The following is an 18862-nucleotide window of genomic DNA, read 5'->3' on the forward strand; positions in this document are numbered from 1 at the left end:
ACTGATACATCAAAGAGTCAATGAAATCCTTAGATGCAGAGCTTTAAGAGCATGATTGCAGCAGGCTCTATCACAAATCCACCTGTCTGCTGAAATTACTCTGTATTAAATTAAGTACATTTCAGGAGCAGTCACGATGCCCCACTGGCAGGGTGCGGCACAAACACAAAAATAAGAAGCGAAATCCTGACTCCACTGCAACTGACAGCAAAACGTTAATTTTCATCTATGGTCCGTGCCTCAAAGTACCCACAGACTGAGAGACCTTTTTTCCATATACCTCAATGTTTACTGCATTTCAGTGTGATAATTTCTTCTGTGCTCTTGTCAAGCAGTTCAAATTGCCATATTTTTTTAAAGCACTATAGGTTGAATTAATTGAGTCCCTCTTTAATTTATACTCATTTATACTATGACCCCTAAGAATTTGGTCATCCTGGTAACACATGAACCTCTGATACCTAGGATTCTGATCACTCTGGGGAACAAAACTGAAAAAACCTGCTAATTCTTGTTTTGATTGGTCAGATTACTTAATTTGTACATTTAGACAGAATGAATTAAATGAGAAAACAGAACAGGAAGGACATAAAAGAATGTCTGAGTTTAAAAATGTGTTTTTCCATTCTAAATTTTCTTTTTAAATTACAAAGATTATATATTCTTCTTTGTCATGTTCACAGCAGTTTTAGGTGACATATGGCAGTACAGAAAAGCAACTGAATACATACAAGAGCCAACCTCCACCAGCAGTTAAATGCCAGCAAGTTTTAGCTTTCTCTTTTTGAAGAAAATTACAATATCAATTTCTTTTCCAAATGCACTTAGAAGTGAATGTTTTAGTTTATTTAATGGAACCATAATATCATGAAGACCATAGTTTTAAAAAATATACATTTACAATTGCAAAACAATAGAAAGAATAAACTTGCTTTCAGTACTATATCTAATCCTTGTGAAAACTGTATCTGCAATGTGGAAGGGACGACACTAAGAATGATGTAGATAGTAGGATTAATGTTTTGATCCTTCTCAGAAAGAACATGATGACATCTCTTTGAATGGAATAAGTATGAAAAGTAAGAGAATATGAAATAAACTATGTGTTGTAGTGAACTAAGTAAATGCAGGCAAAATAAAGGCAATTTTTCTATAAATCCAGAAGGATTCAGAACTGGACTTGTCAAAAATGTATTTTATTTTCCACAAAATCTGAAGAAAATGAAGACGTTCCATTACATTGCCTGGGTTTTTAAAAATTTATTTTCAAAAGAAAAAGTACATTAACCCTCTTTCCCAACTCATTCTAGCTTCCCCTTATTCTTCCAAAGCACCAGAATCTCCCACCTCTTTTTTCCTTCCTTTCCCCATGAGTCTACTCTGCTGGCACTACAAAATACAATTTTTCCTAAAATAACGAAAAGCCCTGATTGATTTCTGTCCAGTCCAAATGATACATAAGTGCTAATACGTGCTATAGATTTTGGAATAAGTGCCTCCCCGACATCCTTGGTAATGGCCAAAAGAACAGCCAAAGATTCCTAAAGAGCAACAATGGAAAAATATAACCAGGTGTAGTATATTAAAGAGAACTTAAGTTTTGTAGATCACAGTCCGAAAAAACAGAGGCTATGCTAAGAGAACAAAAGAAATAGACAATAGAAAGAGGCTGGTGTCTTTACTTATTTGTTTTGTGTACAAAGATATGCTTCTGAGAAGCGAGGTTGCAGAGAATTTCCATATTCTCATCTTCGGTGACATCATTAATTCTTGTCATTTTTTTCAAATTTAAACAAATTTAAAATCTCCTTTGAACAACAATTTTTTTCAAACTGGGTTAAAAGCCCATTAATAAAGACGCTGACAGAAGGAGAATAAGGAAATACCTTGTAAGTTACTTTCAACTTCCTTAAAAACATTTGCCTTTAGAAAGGAAACTAACTTGCTTTCTCCCACTCTCACCCTTGAGGCCCTTCTGAACATTCCGGGCACTGACAGAAAAAAGCAAGATGATGTTGCAACAGCTTGGGAGATTTATGTGCAGATGAGCCGATTCAGACTTGCTGTCCAACAGAGAATACATGAACACTCTACTTGTTTGCAGGATAGTGTTTCGTCTTTGCTCTTAAAAAACAAACAGACCCAAAAAGGAAACACTGTTTGTTCAGTACAGCTCAGCAGGACTTCAGTCAACATTAGTCCTTCTGTGAACACTGGCACATTTTACATTATAACTGCTTTTTTGGCCTATCCGTAAGAAAAAATAATTAACTACAAAGGAAATCAACTTTGTCAAGTTTATACTGCAGTTAATGTTCAACTATTCAGGATATCATAGACTGGGATACTCTTAATAATGGTAAAACACTGGTGTGCTGGGAGCATGAGACAGAGGTGTCCATGTGTCTGGGCTTCAGCAGGGCTCATTAACTCTGACTGAGAGCTGGTACCACTGGATCCCAGGTTAGAAACACTCAGGGGATTCTGCACTATCACTCCCTGCTACTGGTAGGGTTTACTAGTTCAAAATCTGAATGATGTGAACAACTCTAGCCCTAGGACAAATGTGACTGTATTTGTGTGGTATTATAACTAAGTTAATAGCAAGAAGCTGGACCTGGGCTGGCTCTGAAACAGAATGGTCCTGACCTTCCCATCTTCTGGTAACATGGCTAATCTTTAGCCTGGACTGTGTGAGCAAGGGTAGCTGATGGTCGATGGAATCTCCCTGCCTAAGAGGCACCTCTCTGCTTGCTGCTTTCATAGGTTAACATTGCTCTCAGTTCTTCTGCTTTATTATCGCTAACATTTTGATCTTCATTTACCTTGTTGTTGCGTTCAACCCCAGTGTAATCTGCTTCAGGTGGAATCTTTATATGTAGCTCAGCTTCATAGGCTCCTTCCCCATCATTCCTTGGATTTATTATGAGCATGACACAGTTTTCTTCTCCAATTATTAGCTGATCTTTATCTCTATATAGAACATACTACTTGTCAGGAGTTAAAACATGCACAATTACGATTTATGTATGAATAATGCAGAAGGACATTTTGCTCTCACAGCATCTGTTCTGGAAAATATTCTGTGAACACAGAATAAAACTTTTTCATAAAAAATGGAAAAGTATGCCAGCACCTGGGTAGGAAAGAGGTCAAGAGAAAACACCACCATGGACAATCAAAGTGGACTACCATAGAACTTGAACGTTACTTATATAAAATTTCAGAGTCTGACTACTTTCTAACCAGAAAGAAGTACCTAGTGGAGGAATTACTTGCCACAGGGGTCCCATCAGCATTGTTTTTGGGAGGGCACAAATGTGGTGGGATTCCAGTTTTCCGCTCATGCCCATTGCAAAATGAACAGTGACAGAAGATGTCCTGAGACCTGCAATGGCACTGTGCTCTTTCCTTTCACAGATATGTACTGATTTTGATGGCACAGAGTCAGAAAACTGTCAGTGGTTCCCCACTTGTCCTGCTTGGCGTATTTCTCCCTCCATAGCAGGAATTGTGGCCGTGATTTGAAATTCTTTTATTCTGAGATCCATTTACTTCACTGTATACTGAGTTCAGGAGAATTGCATCTCAAGTTCAAAGTCACTGGCACATGAAATAAACAAATTTAAAATCTCCTCTGAAAAACAACTTGTATTATCTCTTGGCATTCAGAGAACTAGAATCACTCCTAACAAACACCTGCATACTGTATTTTCTATGATCATTAAACACCATGAATGTGGCTGACAAAGGTACATTTTTTAACTGTATATTTCTCCATTGCTTGGTTTTCTAGATGAAATGGATTCGCAAATTAAAATCTGGAAATCAGGTAAGAATGAGTAGATATAGCAAACAACAGAACTGTGTTCTACATATTTCATTCTGTTAAAGCAGTTAGAAGTGTCTAGATTTTGTTATATACAGCATCATTTATTTTATTTAACTTACGGCATAGCAGAAAGCTGCAAGTCAGGAATGCACAAGTTGTCCTCCCCGCAGTCAACCAGAATGTAAGCCTGTATTGTTGCAAAATAAAAAAAAAATATAATACAGTTAGTACATGCTTCTAAGTCCAAATCACATCATTAAATATCACTAACTTAAATGTCTTAAATATCCCTAGCACTGCCCTAGTGAATTAATCTCTTTCTCCTTTCTATAAGTTCCTTTCCCCATGAATAGTTGGAGACTATTTAGACTGTCAACTATGTCCCAGGCAGAAAAATATCATCTTTCAGGCCCCTTCCGACACTAACCTGGCTTACATATTCTAGAATGCAATCAAAGTATGAACACAACAAAGTTTTGGAAATGCTTTAAAGGCCTGCCTGGTTCTATATTCATATTCAATTTACATTTTGAATTAATTAAATCCTTGTTGTGTAATTTCTGGGCATAATATTCTGTTTTAAGGAAGATGACACACACAGTATTTGTAAATGCTTTCACGTTTATATACAGAAAATGTGGCATGCAAAATTCATACCTGTTCTGTTACTGAGCTTTTCTGGTAATAGTTTAGTATTGGCTTCACAGTCAAGCTATCTTCAAAATTGGATTCATCCAAACTATAATTCAAGTTTATATTGATGGGAGATAATTTATCTCTAAATTCTGTTTCGTCCTGTGAGTGACAAGCACATAATAAAAAACAATGGTTTAATATAATTATTTCAGATTAGTATGATATGGCAACAGATTCAGACTTTAGTCTTCATTGAAGGTGAAGATATGGTTCTTTGACAGCTGCTGGACAAATTCTGGCTATATGTAATGTCATTAGGAAAGCAAAGTGACTCACCAGTAACTGGAATGCCCAGAACACATTGCCTCCACAGCCCCACATCTGGAAGAAGCTGGCTGAGCTGAGTAGACTCAGAATTTTTTCAAAGCATTAGCCTAAAATGAAGCTGTTTAAAAAGAGACACACAGAACCAACTCCTATCAGCTACTGCCCTCCTTTCTTTTGGAATGGAGGGAGGGCATGTGTGGATTTGTGGAGGTAATATTGTTGGTTTGTTCCATAACCAAGAATTTATATGGATTAGCAAAGGTAAAACACCACCACCGTTACTGCCTAGATACTTCCTTACATACTGCTTGAGACTCCTCCATTTCATTTCCCACTGCATTTCTAGGACCAGCCTTGGAATCTGCTTCAATAGCATGAGGTAATTCCAGCTGCAAGTGAGTAACTAATGACCCTTTCTCCTTCAGAACTTCAGTTCCACAGTTTTAATTTTTCTAAGAACTTTATTGGCCTAAAAATATTTTTAAAATATATGAATTTTAGGCCAATATTGCTGCTGACACTCCTTTAAAATATCTGTTGAAACTGACTTGGCATGACATTTAACATGTTTCATTGATTATCCCACTGTGAATACTATAGGGAGAGCAATCTTGCACTTTTGTATCAGGAGATGCAGTATTTAATCAGAATTTCCAGAAGAACACAAAATGAATGTATTTGTACACAGAGGAACTGTATACTCTTCTTCAAAGGAAGTCTTTTTTTTATACTTACATTGACAAAAGATGAGCCAATGATTTACATAGGAAATTTTGCCCAGGTAGAAGAATGTTCTGGACACCCAGATAAGGCCTTTCGTATCTCACATTTCTGTAATTTTGGGATCTAAGAACAATGGAAATTGTTCTTCCTTTTCCAGTGGCTCCTTTTTTTTATTGTTGTCTTTAAATGCCTGATACTACTCAAATGATAATGACAGTCCAAAATATTTTAAACAACTTACTCTGAGATAAACAAGAAAGTCATGGCAATGGAGCTGTTTCTGTCTTTCTATCACAATGGAGAAGTAATGATGTGATTGATGGTAATCAAAGAAGAGGGTCCTCTTAACAGCTCCTTTCTGTTTCAATGAATCTAATTGCAATTCACCTTTCAGCACTAAAGGATACAAGGAAATAAAATATTTATTTATTTAACATGGAAAGAAAAAATAGTAAACAATTCTTTATGTATTATAGTTAATTACTCTAACAAAGTCTTCCAAGTAAAACTAATCCATGTTTTAAGTGCCTGTCTGTTTAGCAGCACACTAGTTTTTGATCCAAAGTATGGAATACATGTAATTTAAACTTTCTAATTTCATTTACAGATCATATGTGTACAGGATTTCCATATATTTCAATTTTTTTTTTTATTTTTTTTTTTTTCTAAACAGAACATTCTCCAGCAGGATACATTCTTGGTTTTATTTGGAAAATGGCTTAAACTGAATAAAAAATCCTTCAAGTGAATAATAAAAACTTTATGTTTTATATATACATACATATATATATACACACATCTTTTTAACTGTATTTTCTTGCCTTAGGAGGATCTCACTCCTATTGTCTTTCAAGGTGTAAGAGAAAAAAACATCTGAAATTGCGTGGGCCAGAGTAAATTATAGGAATATAAAATGTTTCTTACCTATCTCATCTGAAATACTTTGACCTTCAAAGTCTGCACAGACTCTTACAGTAAAGCTATATACATAAAAAAGAAGAATTAATTATTAGCAGAAAGAGAGCTGACCTGGGAATCAGCAGTTCCCAAGTCATACCTTTCAAGTTTTCCTTTCCATTTCTTAAAAAGATGTTCACTGAGATCTGTATTTAGCTACCTAAGATATGCCCTAATTAAGTTAGCAAGTTTCCTAGGCTCCACTAATAATCAAAGAAGACAGGATCTGAATATCTTCCTGGGACAGATATGGAGAGAGGCTCTGTTCCCACTAATTCTTGAGACAGCCTACAGAGATCACCCTTCTAATACTATTGGCAAAGTGGGGTTCCTTATGTTGAGCTTCAGCAAACCACCTTCGTATGAGGCTGTCTGCAGAAGTCCTTTCTGGTTCATCATGGTCAAATAAGAAAAATCCTTGAGCATATAGTCAACACCCAAGCTGTTTTCTAGCAAATCAAAACACACAACATGATTTTCATTGGCATTACTATAAGACTTTCATGATTTCAAGAGGCTATAATTAATTCCAAATATACCAACTGAATTGTTCAATTTTTGTTGCACAAGATTAACCAGAATGTATTGTATTTAATTCGCTAAGTTTTGCAGAAGTTGGCAGGTACGTGACCTAAATCAAAGCATAGAGAAACTAGTTATTCATGTTCATTATTTAGTATGCTAATGCAACACATTCTACACAATGCAACACACTGTAAGTTATTAGTTTTTCATTTGCCTGTTCATAGTCTATAGCAAGCTTTTTGAGCCTAGCAATATTCACATTACAATTATAACTGTAGTATACAAACATCACCTCAGCCATAATTGGTTATTTCTCATAATAAACATTTATTTCCACTTCTCTGTAAGACAGGCAATAGATTTGCAGTTATACTCAACAACTGACAGGAGAAGCCTTTTATAGTTTTATTGGCTGATACCTTCTAACAAGACTTACTATAAAAATTAATTAAAAAGTCCTAAAAATTATAAATGCTTATAGAAAAGTTTCACTTTTTAAGGAATCTATGCAAATTATATAAATATTTAACTGAATCACGTTTTAAAAAAGCTTTCACAAATTACTCTGGATGGCTAGGGAAACAGTTATAATGACGCTTGTTGATGGTATTAGCAGGGCGTGCTTCCCCAATGAGTGACAAAAAAAGAAATCTGTCACTGGAAAGATGCTCTTGATGTTTGATTTCTGCTCTCACACTCCACAAGGATTTAGTTCTCCACAGCATTATTCCCAAAGAAGTCCCGTATAATGTAACAAAATTGCTCAGGTGAAAGATCTGGGACTTCTAAAACTTGCAGGTGTCCCTGGTTACCAATCATTCTTATGGAATATTTTCATGGATTCAAAAAATGTTTTGTTTTGTATATGGAAGACTCAGCTAAACATGGATTGTAGCTCAGCACTGGAAGATGTGAAATCAGCTTGGGTTAAATAAAAACATATTTGAATTAGCCATTGCTCTTAATCTCCTCACTACTATTATCCTATATATTAAGGTCTTCATGCATTGAATTCAAAACCAGTAACACAACCTTTAAAATAAGGTTGTAATCACATTTTAATTGCATGTTTGCTTCCTCCGACAAATGTAATGAAACTGTGCCACATCTGGGATTCATGTAACTCTCATGACCTTATTAAACACTTTCCTCTTGGGCAAAAAAATTGCCTTATGCCATTAAACTCCACTTAACTGTAGCCTTCAAATGACATTACAAGTGCTGATTCACGTTCCATGCAGAAATTGCAAATTCAGTCATATTCCTACGTCTTTACAATTCTGAGTTAACAGATGAAGAACCGATTATTTCCTAATACACAAGGACAAGAACAACAAAAATGAGAAAAGCTTGTGTAATTGCATAAATGCGATTTAGACATCAGGCTTCACAGTCCAGTCTCGCATGTCATAGCATAAGAGTGTATTTTCTCAAATGTAAACTCATGAACTGCCATCATGTATTAAACTCTGTGATCTTGCTTTGGAAGTCTCACATAATTTTTGCACTGTCATGTTTAAAAAAAGGTTAAGTTAAAAATCCAGCTTGAAATGCTTTACTTGTTAAACAGCACAATTTCAGTGTATGTTTAATTTACTGTAATGAATAGAATAATTCATCACACACATTTGATAACCAATGTCATGTTCTTAAGTATTACTGTAAGAGCCAAGATTTAATCCTTCCACTCCAGGCAGAGCATGTCAAAAAGGCAGTGCAAAAAAGCAAAAATTTAGAGTTTATTAGTCTCCCAGCCTCTGGCCATGCAAGAGGCAAGACTATGGGTTTAGCAGAATTCTGCCACACATCTGTGATTTTATGGATATTTAGTTCAGGAATAGTTCTAAAGACATCACAGATTTCGATCACAAATCCAGACAAATTGAGATATGCTAATCACTTTGACAAGAAGATGCTGTGGAGATGTTGAGGGATGCTTTAGCTGTGTGAAAAAGAAAAGCAGAGGAAATGACAGACCACAGAAGAGGACAGGAGTCTAAAGGATTTATGAGATTTAAGATCTGAGTCCTAAGCACAGTAAAAAATATAATAGTTGAGCTTTCGAGCTTGCTTGTAGGGGCAATCAACCAAACAAGACAATTAACAATCAAAGGAAGAAAACTTCAGCAGATAAGAAACAACTGGGAAACAGTCCATCATCCTAAAGCATATGAACTTTTATGTGCTATCAATCTTGCCTCTCTGAAGGGATCCCCACAATGCATTTATTCTGCAGTGTCTGTCATCACTATAAGCTATGGTTTGAATAGTATTTAACTGTAGCTACAAAATAGACGGAAAGCCTTAAAACTGAACACACTAGCTTTTCCTGGTAATTTTGGGGTAACAAAGCAGTTTGTTTGAAATAATTTTATGTTCTTCAGGTAGACAGAAACATTTTTAATATTATTAAAAGAAGCAGTTTAAAAATATTCCTCTTTCTTCAAAACTACTCATGGCATAGATGGGGGTAGTCTCTTTAGAAGTCAAATCAAATTACCTAATATTACTCAAAATGGTTAATCCTTAGAAAATAAAAAAATTCAGTTACCTACAAATAATGTTTTCCGGACTGCAGTTCGTACCAGAAAGAATTTATTTTGGTCTGGCTATTCTAAGCAGACAAAAAAAATAGGAAACTTATTTCAGGAAGTGAAAAGTAAGGAATTACCAGATCCTACCAGACGTCAGTTGTCGTTGTTGACAATTTCTTTAGTACACAGAATTGCACATGGAGAAGAAGAACGGTTAACGCCTTAGCAGAAAGGTACTTTAAGCTTTGATGCTATGGACTTCCATTCTGTGTGAGGCTGATAGGCAACCTGCAAGGTCACAAACCTCTACAGAAGAACAGCAGAAGCTGTTATCGTCTACTGAGGAATGACCTTTAAACAAATTGTTTCCTCTTTGAAGAATAATACATAAAAGCAAGCCAATATACTTCTATTATGACATTCTAATACTTGGCGTGCTTTTAGATTTTGTTATGCCAAAGCCTAACCCAGTGACCCACAATGACCAACATGGAGCTCTAATGCTGAAGGCTTTCCATGGCTAGGCTACATCACGTGGCCAGGCTGTGGTAACCCAAGGGCTGCTATATACCTCAAATGAATGTCTTTTGGATGTCTTTAGGGCTACTAAAACTCATACCATCAAATTACCCAGCTGCATTCCTGGCACAGCAGAGGTCTGCAACACAGCAATGGGCTTCCTGGGTAGCAACTGTCACCACCTGCCTACTTCTCTCCCATCAGCCCCTGAGGTGTGAGGTATGCATCTCTGACTCTTGGCCATATGACTTTGCTATCTGACTCATGGACTAGCCAATGGTCTATGGCAAATCTCACACAAATTCATCTCAACAAAGTACAAAGGCCCTTGGGTCCATATCCATGGGGCACTGATCACATCCAGTTTCAAATTAAGTCAATGGGAAAAGAAAATACTAGCAGTAGAAAAGAGCAAAATTAGAAAAATAGTCCAAAAATTATGTAGTTAGGAAGGGTTGAAACATTATTATTTTTGGATTTTATATTTTTGGTAGGAATTTTGTATTCAGCTTTTTTTTGAAGTGTATGTAGAAATGTTTCATTTACTGAATCTAGCTGACTCAAGATTATAAGTATTTTATTACTTTTTTAATAATAACACATTTGGAAATAAAAGAATGACAGAATTTTTTAAAACTGTTTTTTCATAGTAGGAACTTGAGGATCAGAAATTTTAAGCAGTTTGCCTCTGGTTTAGTGGGATTACAGAAGGTGGATATCCGGGTTCCCTGAAGAAGTCTTAAGGCACATCTCAGATTAGACATCCACCTGAAAAGCACTAACAAATAAAAAACATATTCTGCAAATTGACTTTTTATCATGATTGGACAATCCTGTGATACTTAATTTTTGATAAGTCCTGTAAATTCTCCAACCTCTTGCTCCTCTGCCAAATGGAAGTAACAATATTTGCATACTACCTTAAGTTAGTGAGAGGTGAAGTAAATAAAATTTGCAGATATAATTTAAGTACAATGTAGCAACAAAGTAGCTAGTGGATAATCAGATCTCAAATGGTAATAAAAATACCAATGCGGAGATAAATTAGACCTCTTGATAGCTGGAACCCAGCATTGGACTTAATAAATCATATGATGTGGAAACAGCTTTTGAAAAAAGTAAACATTTGATTTATTTACCCCTTTTTACAGAAATTAACCTGCATCTTTTACACTTTAAAAAAAAAAAAAGTCTTCATTTATTTAAAGTCTTACATTTTCTTTAATATCTTCAAAGTTGCAGAATTTGTTCCAAATTTGTTAGTTTTGGGAACTCAGAAATAGCCACGTTTTAAACATAGCAGAGAAAGGATTACGTGTTTCAGAACAATTCTCTTAGGACTGTGCAATAAAAATAACTTTTTGTGCATGTTTCCTCAGTGCTTCAACTTTCCAATTTATATCATGGCAAAATTAATATTTTCCTAATACTTGAAAATGTACAATAATCCACATTATTCATATACACACACTTCCTAAAACTTTTCTGGTAGGAGGTTTCCTTTCATTCTAATTTTGCAGTGTCAGTCGATAGATATTTTATACCAGTTGCAGAGCTGGCTAAGAGATACAGAAATCTATCCCATGACTGAGAAATTCTTTGCCTGTTCGAGTTTCCCTACTAATTGTTTTCATAGGTACAATACAAGCTTATATCAACAAAGGAGAAAAATTACTGCATGGAAAATAGCAGCTACTCTTCAGTCATTTTGTAATATAAACTAAGTCTTTAGGGAAGAGTATTTTAGAATAAAAGAGACAGAAATTAAATTATGCTCCTATTAAAACTCTTGTAGATAAGAACCAAACATCTTCTAGCTTATTGAAACACAAAAATGAAAAGTAATGAAAACACTATATGTTAAAGGAGCATACTTTGTTTTTTCTCCCTTTTTTAAACAATACCTCACAGCAGGAATACTTTCTTAACAGAGATGTTTTTATTTATTTCTCTTGTGCAAAAAAGCACCTTTTTTCTCTCAGCACACTGTCAGTAAATGTTATGGTTTTGAAATCTTTTCCATTATGGCATAAAGCATTCTTAAAAAGTTTTAAAAACTGAAGTTCTGAAAAAACATAATTTGGATCAACGAACACGCCTCAGCCCAATGTCAATACTGTAAATTCTCTATTACATCAACTATTAAAACAAAAGGTGCTTGAATCAAAAAATCAGGACGGATCTTGATTTGGAGCCTATTCCAGAAAGGCCAAAGCTCTTTAAAGTTCTGGGACTGCATAGTTCTACCATGTGCATTCTACATGGCTCTGCAGATGGGCAATCTTCTACACAGGATGTAGAAATGAGGAACATTTGATAAATATGAGAAGTCCCATAAAGTGTTAAAGAACAGAGCAAAAGGGAAAATCTCTTGACAGCCTCATCCCAGATTTTCACAATCAGTGAACTTCCTGAGTCACAAATTGCATCAACTGCATTGAAAGCCCATATATTTAGTGGTTTAAGTATATCAGAGTTCAGTTCCTTTATGACTCTTAAATGAACTGCTTCTGGTCATGATTATTTTTTATGGTTCATATTTATCAATTTGTTCTAAAAACTATCTTGCTGATTGACTCTTACATTTGAGATGATTTTTAAAACTAATCTCCTATAAAGAATGTCTCCACTACAGGAAAATCCTCTGCCCACCTCTGCTTTAAAAGCAAAATTTCTGCAGTCACGTTATCTTCTGGAGTCCTCCTTTACACCTTGATATTCTTTTCATCCAGCCCACGTCCTGGCAGGCTTTCTGCCTCTAATGTGTTCAAATAAAATGATATGACTAGTTTTTATGTCTTAGAAATTTGTTCCTCACCATCTCTCTGGCAGGACTTACTGGTATTTTATATGCAACTTGCATGTGTTTATGCTCTGTTTTGTTTTTATTTTCCACATTTGTTATGATTTCCACCTTTAAACAGTATCTTATGTATTTGTAATAGCCTCTTTTATCAACTGTTCCTGGGGTCTTTTTTAAGTGACTTTTTTCCTAGTGCCTTTATGTGGTATTATGTGCTATTAGATAGCGTCCAACTGTCCTGCAAGCATTTTATATTTGTAACTGATCTTATATTGTTTTAATTAGCTTCAAGTTTTTGAATGTACTTTTTCTTTTCAAAGTTAAATGCTACTGTGGTGGAGGGTTTCTCTTTTAAAGATATATGCAACATTGTCCTGTACAATGCACTAAAAAAAGCTTTCCTCTGACCAACGACAGCCAGAAACATCCTGTACTGCTCTCAGGATGGCCAGCCAGATATCTTCTCTCTTCCACAAAGGACCGATATCTCTCTTTCTCTAACAGAAAATGGTGGGCCCACCAGGTCTTTGCATCACTTTCACTGTTACATTTTCTCAACAAAGATGTACGTTTTGATAGATCAATGTTTATGTGTTTTGTCTGTCTTAGCTGTTTCATGTTTCACTCATCCAAACACTGCACATGAATTTGCAGCTTGATCCTAGGAGACACTGAGCATCCTCCTATGCAGAAGGAGACTCAGTGTATCAAAGGACTCAACTTTTAGCTACTTCATTTTGAGAATCTGTGAAGTACTGGAAGATATCAAAAAGAATTCTGTACTATATAGGTTTTTTTTGTTGCGCTCATAGCATGTTTGAACATTTTTTTTGAACTTTGAACATGTTCAACAAAAAGCTGCAAGGAAAGTTAGGAATAGGAATTCATTTGAGAAAGAAGATGAGGACATTTTTTGTCTAATCATGAACTTACCAGGCCACCAAAAGCTGAGAGTCAGGGAGCTGACAAGTTTTATTGTCTGGATTCACAATCATGGGGTTCAGAATGAGCTGAGCATTCACCGTCACAACAGGTCTGGCTCTGAGGGACAGAAATAAGGTTCACTGGATACAGAAGGAGCACATTAGTAACTCAGTTGCAGCAGAGAAAACACTTAACTGAGATGGCCACAAAGAAGCCGGAAATGTACGGTTACTTGGGAGAAAACACTTTTATAATGCTGCTCCAAAAGAACTTTTTTTTGGTCAGAAACTGTGATACCTCCTACTATAACATTTTGAAAGTTCTTCACAAAAAAATCACAGGTTAATCGCATCACTGAAACAGTATCCTATAGTTAACAATAGGTATGTCCTGGGACTGAGGCACATCAGACATTTCATCACATTAGGTTTTCACAAAGGGACAAAGTCTGCCTTCTGGGATTTATAGCAGTGCTTTGGCCATTATTTTATATTGTCTGATTTGTTTTACACTGTCTCCATTAACAGTGACATATTCAGACTTGCTATCTCTCTTAAAAAAAAGAACATAATTTGGTTAAAATGGAAGTTGATCTAGAACATCTTGAGCCAATAAAAAAGTAAACTCTGTCTGACATGTCTTGAAACAATTGACTTTGGAAACCAGGAATAATCATCACAAAATTCTGCTGAGTATGTGAATATATAGTTGTGGTGATGGGAACCATCCCTTTGAATAACAATCTGTTATTAAGTAATGAGATAATCCATAATAGAGAGCAAGTTAGAAAACAAATGAAAACAAGAAAGGGTCCAAATTCTGTTTTTTTAAGACAGCAATACTATTTTACAGTAACTTACATAATTCTGGCAAAACCAGTTTATTACAAAATTACTTTCCTCCTATTTTTAGGAGGAGCTTTTATGATTACTTCTCTATATTACTTCATGTGCTGGTTTTGGCTGGGATAGAGTTGATTTTCTTCGCAGTAGCTAATATGGCGCTATATTTTGTATTTGTGCTGAAAACAGTGTTGATAACACAGGGATGTTTTCGTTACTGCTGAGCAGTGCTTACTCACAGTCAAGGCCTTTTCTGCTTCTCACCCCACCCCCCCAGCGAGTAGGCTGGGGGTGCACAAGAAGTTGGAAGGGGACACGGCTGGGACAGCTGACCCCAACTGACCAAAGGGATATTCCATACCATATGACATCATGCTCAGCATATAAAGATGGGGGAAGAGGAAGGAAGGGGGGATGTTTGGAGTGATGGTGTTTGTCTTCCCAACCATTACTCATGATGGAGCCCTGCTTTCCTGGAGATGGCTGAATACCCGCCTGCCAATGGGAAGTAGTGAATGAATTCCTTGTTTTGCTTTGCTTGTGCACGTGGCTTTTGCTTTACCTATTAAACTGTCTTTATCTCAACCCATGAGTTTTCTTACTTTTACCCTTCCGATTCTCTCCCCCATCCCACCAGGGTGGAGTGAGTGAGGGGCTGTGTGGTCCTTAGTTGCTGGCTGGGATTAAACCATGACACTTCAGCATGACATTAAAAAATAAAATTACTTTCTTCATTTTTGTGCAACAGGGAAAACCTTTTTTCTAGCAAATTTCAGTTAATAAAATTCTGTTTCTCCAATATGACAAGTTGCATATTTGATACACTCTGGCCAGGAACTGGAAAGACTGAGGGCCTCCTGATATTCACTTTCTTAAATTAAATAGAACACCTTTTTTATTGCTATTTAAAATACACACTGGATCTAATTCTCCAATATTTCACATCCTGTGCAGTCACTCATGCCACTGCAAAGTGATGCATTGCAAAGTATTTGCGTGATTCTTAAATAGGGCAGTAGGAAAATCAGGTCTACTCACTGCACCTACAGTGTTAGGTAAAATGAGCTAACATTCCTGTTTTACAAAATTCTTGCGCTTTGACAAACATTCAATTGGGAAGCAGAACACACCTTCTCTCGGTCAGGTACTGTTGGGAATATAGACAACAAGAAGACAGACAGGAATCAAGAAATATGACCAACTTGTTATAGCAACGGATGCTGAATATTTAAATGCAAAGAACTGTTGGCATGGCTGGACTAAGAGGGCAGCAGCAGATTTTTGTTTATGTATTTGGTAGTTTTAATTTATACCTCTAATCAAACAGTGCATTTAGTGAAAATCCATAGTCAACAACAACTTTGTCATTTGCAAAATGGGGTCTCATACGTTTTTTCTAAACTGACGCTAAAAGCAGCAACAAATTTATTTTCAACAAATAGTTCATGTCTTAATGTACACGACCTCCGAAGAATCACAGTAACTTGAAAACGTCTTACTAGTACCATTCCCCCAGGAAAGAAATTAATTTTCAGTGTTACACTTTTTAAATTTCTCTCTAATGAGCTGCAGCAAGAACTTTTTTGACTATATAGGAACGTGTGTGACCTTTGTTTTAAAGGTAGAAAAGATACCATTTTCTCTTCTTGTCTTATTTAAAATCAACTGAGGAGTCAAACATTCCAAAAGAAGTTTCTTGAGCTAAGACTGAGCATGGAAATTTTCATTGAGAATGACAAGTTTTAAGCACGGGAAAAAGCATTTGTTTCTCACCAGATGCTTAATTTATCATCTCTAATGAGCGTCTTTTACACACTGCACTAGGGAAACACAGGAATGTGAAATTTGTTTATTTGCAGATCTCCCACCAAAGCTGTAAAATAGAAAATCCACTGTATTTACCACGTACCTGTAAACAACTGCTTTTCCAGCTCCAAATGCACCTACAATTAAATCTGGAAAAACAAAACAGCTTCAGAAGAACTATATAGAAGTGTCTCATACATTTTTTTATCCCAGCCTAAATTAGATTATTTATATTAAAAATGCAGTTACATAAAACAAATGTGATAATTCCTTTCTAAGTAATTTTTTCAACAGTGTACCTGAAAGAAAGCATTTCACATTGTCAGAGATGGGCTCATAAATGTCTTGGTTGTATCCAGTAAGTGCCAATCTATTTAACACAAGGTCACCCATGCCACAATCTCGCTTCTCTCCAACTTGCATTAAGGGGAAGAAGGATGCCATTGACCCCTATACATTTTATTCCAAACCATTAATTGCCCAACACACAAAGAGATGCAAACCACTTTGTCATCACTCTCATACAGGTCATGCTGAAAATTTATGGTGTTCCTTCTTGACAATCCTTCCCATTCTGCTTTGTGTTTTAAGTAATTTGTTCATTAATTTAAGCATTACATCTCTGTGTATATAAATACAACGCACAGGTGAGAGGATGGCTGATTTCATAGTTTCTAATGTTTTCAGCATTGTAGCAGCATGTGCTAAGGCTTACAATAGTTATCTGTCTAAAACCATCTTTTTCCCCATCAGTCACCATTTGGAACAGATGCAGTCAAAACACAAGCGCTACACCGGGCCTTGGGCACATCGTTGTTACTGGACACCGGCCTGGGTTGGGAATCTACAGGCCTAAATATTTCCTCTTTTTGCCTGGAGTCCCCACACAGGGCTCTCTGGAAAGATCCAGACTGGCTTGCTGGACCACTCAGGCCTGCTGGAAAAAAGCTGGAGCCAAGCAGTGAGGAAAAAGGATCAACTTTCCTGCTGCCTCTAGCTGGAGCACAGTTCAAGAAAAGGAAAGAGCTTTGTTTCATTTTCAATCCCCCTAGTGTCCATCTGGGCACCCCTTTCACTCCACTGTTGTTATCACACGATTTGATTTACACATGCCCAATTCAGTAGACCAAGTCTTACAACAGATCTTTGCAGTGGTACAGACTGGCAACCTAAATTGATCTAAATTAGTTAATTAAACCAGTACTCAGGGGTGTAAGCAAACCCTTACTTGCTGCTTCCATAGTTTGAACACTGGTTTGCTTAAGAAGCCCCGGAGGCATCGAGCATGATGCACATACAAAGCGTTGATGCTAATTAGCTGGGTGGGTTTGGGCCTGGTCTGGCAGCGTGTTTTGCAGCGCCTTGTCCGCCTTTCAGATGGTCACGATTTCACAACTTTAAACAAGTACTCCACATGGGCAACAGCCTGTCCTACAATGAATTCCATTGAATAATGTCCTAGCAGGAGCAGGCATGGACAGTTTATGCATCTGATCCTCTTTTTGTACAACATTTACATTTTTCTACTTCCATTGGCCTTAGAGAAATGTGCTTCAGGGTCAGGAACACTTTAAATAGCAGAAGAAAATGAGTGCTCTTTCTATCTCCTTTTTGGGACATTTATGAGTCCTTTTCATTAGCAGCTTTTATAGACAACTTGCACACAGTACCAAAACCTAGATATTTTCCTCCTAAACAGCTGATTGAGACATAGCCGTCACCACAAAGGCTACACAACGTACATGGCAGAACTTTCCCTGGCAGCTCCCTGATAGCAGCACCTATGGTAACCCCAAAAGATTCAATAGTCTGTTGGTTTTTTGGGTTTTGTGTTAGGGTTTTTTTGTGTTTGTTTTTTTTTTTAAAGGAAAAAGAAACACTATGTTATGAATAGAAAGTGAAAGACAAGAAGGAAGGGGTTTCCCTTCTGTTGTTCCCAGCTGGATGCTCTTTATGAATTCTGCAACAGACTTAACTTAGCATATGTACTGTTTCATACTAAACTTGATAACTCAAAAGGTTTTGGTACAGGGCTATGTTATGGGATTTTTCTTTGCTTCTACTTGTTCTGTTACAGAACATCAGTTTTATTCTTCTTTCTTTCATTGCTTTGTAGGGTGCAACTCCTATACCCATCATTGGAAAAAAACATTTTTGACATTGATACGAATCCATGAGATTTGCATCACATCAAATCAGAGCACTTTTATAAACAGAAGGTTTGAATTTGTTGTGTGTTCTGCAGAAGAAAAGTTATTAATCATTTCTATGAAAAAATGCATGAGATGTCTAAATTATTTGAAGTTTGGCAACTTTCCCCTCCTAAAAATAGAGAGAAGTTGTCTTTATTCATTGCTTGTTAATGCTACACACACAATGTCACTGATGCAAAGGTCACTAGCTGAAAAATAAGGGTTTAATAAGCAATTTGGAA

The 18862-nt window shown here is 36.3% G+C and overlaps 1 protein-coding gene across 1 annotated transcript in view; it reads right to left on the reverse strand.

The window, feature by feature from the left end:
- The window catches only part of ITGA8 (integrin subunit alpha 8), a 113718-nt gene that overhangs the window by 53113 nt on the left and 41743 nt on the right, over nucleotides 1–18862 (reverse strand). The window contains exons 14-20 of the mRNA XM_075143847.1: nucleotides 16532–16577; nucleotides 13790–13897; nucleotides 6443–6498; nucleotides 5760–5914; nucleotides 4490–4627; nucleotides 3952–4019; nucleotides 2826–2973 (exon numbers count right to left, since the gene is read on the reverse strand). Of these exons, the coding sequence (XP_074999948.1) occupies nucleotides 2826–2973; nucleotides 3952–4019; nucleotides 4490–4627; nucleotides 5760–5914; nucleotides 6443–6498; nucleotides 13790–13897; nucleotides 16532–16577 (719 nt within the window). The remainder of the gene's footprint in view (nucleotides 1–2825; nucleotides 2974–3951; nucleotides 4020–4489; nucleotides 4628–5759; nucleotides 5915–6442; nucleotides 6499–13789; nucleotides 13898–16531; nucleotides 16578–18862) is intronic.

This window comes from Calonectris borealis, chromosome 2, assembly GCF_964195595.1.
Source record: "Calonectris borealis chromosome 2, bCalBor7.hap1.2, whole genome shotgun sequence".
Taxonomy (NCBI): domain Eukaryota; kingdom Metazoa; phylum Chordata; class Aves; order Procellariiformes; family Procellariidae; genus Calonectris; species Calonectris borealis.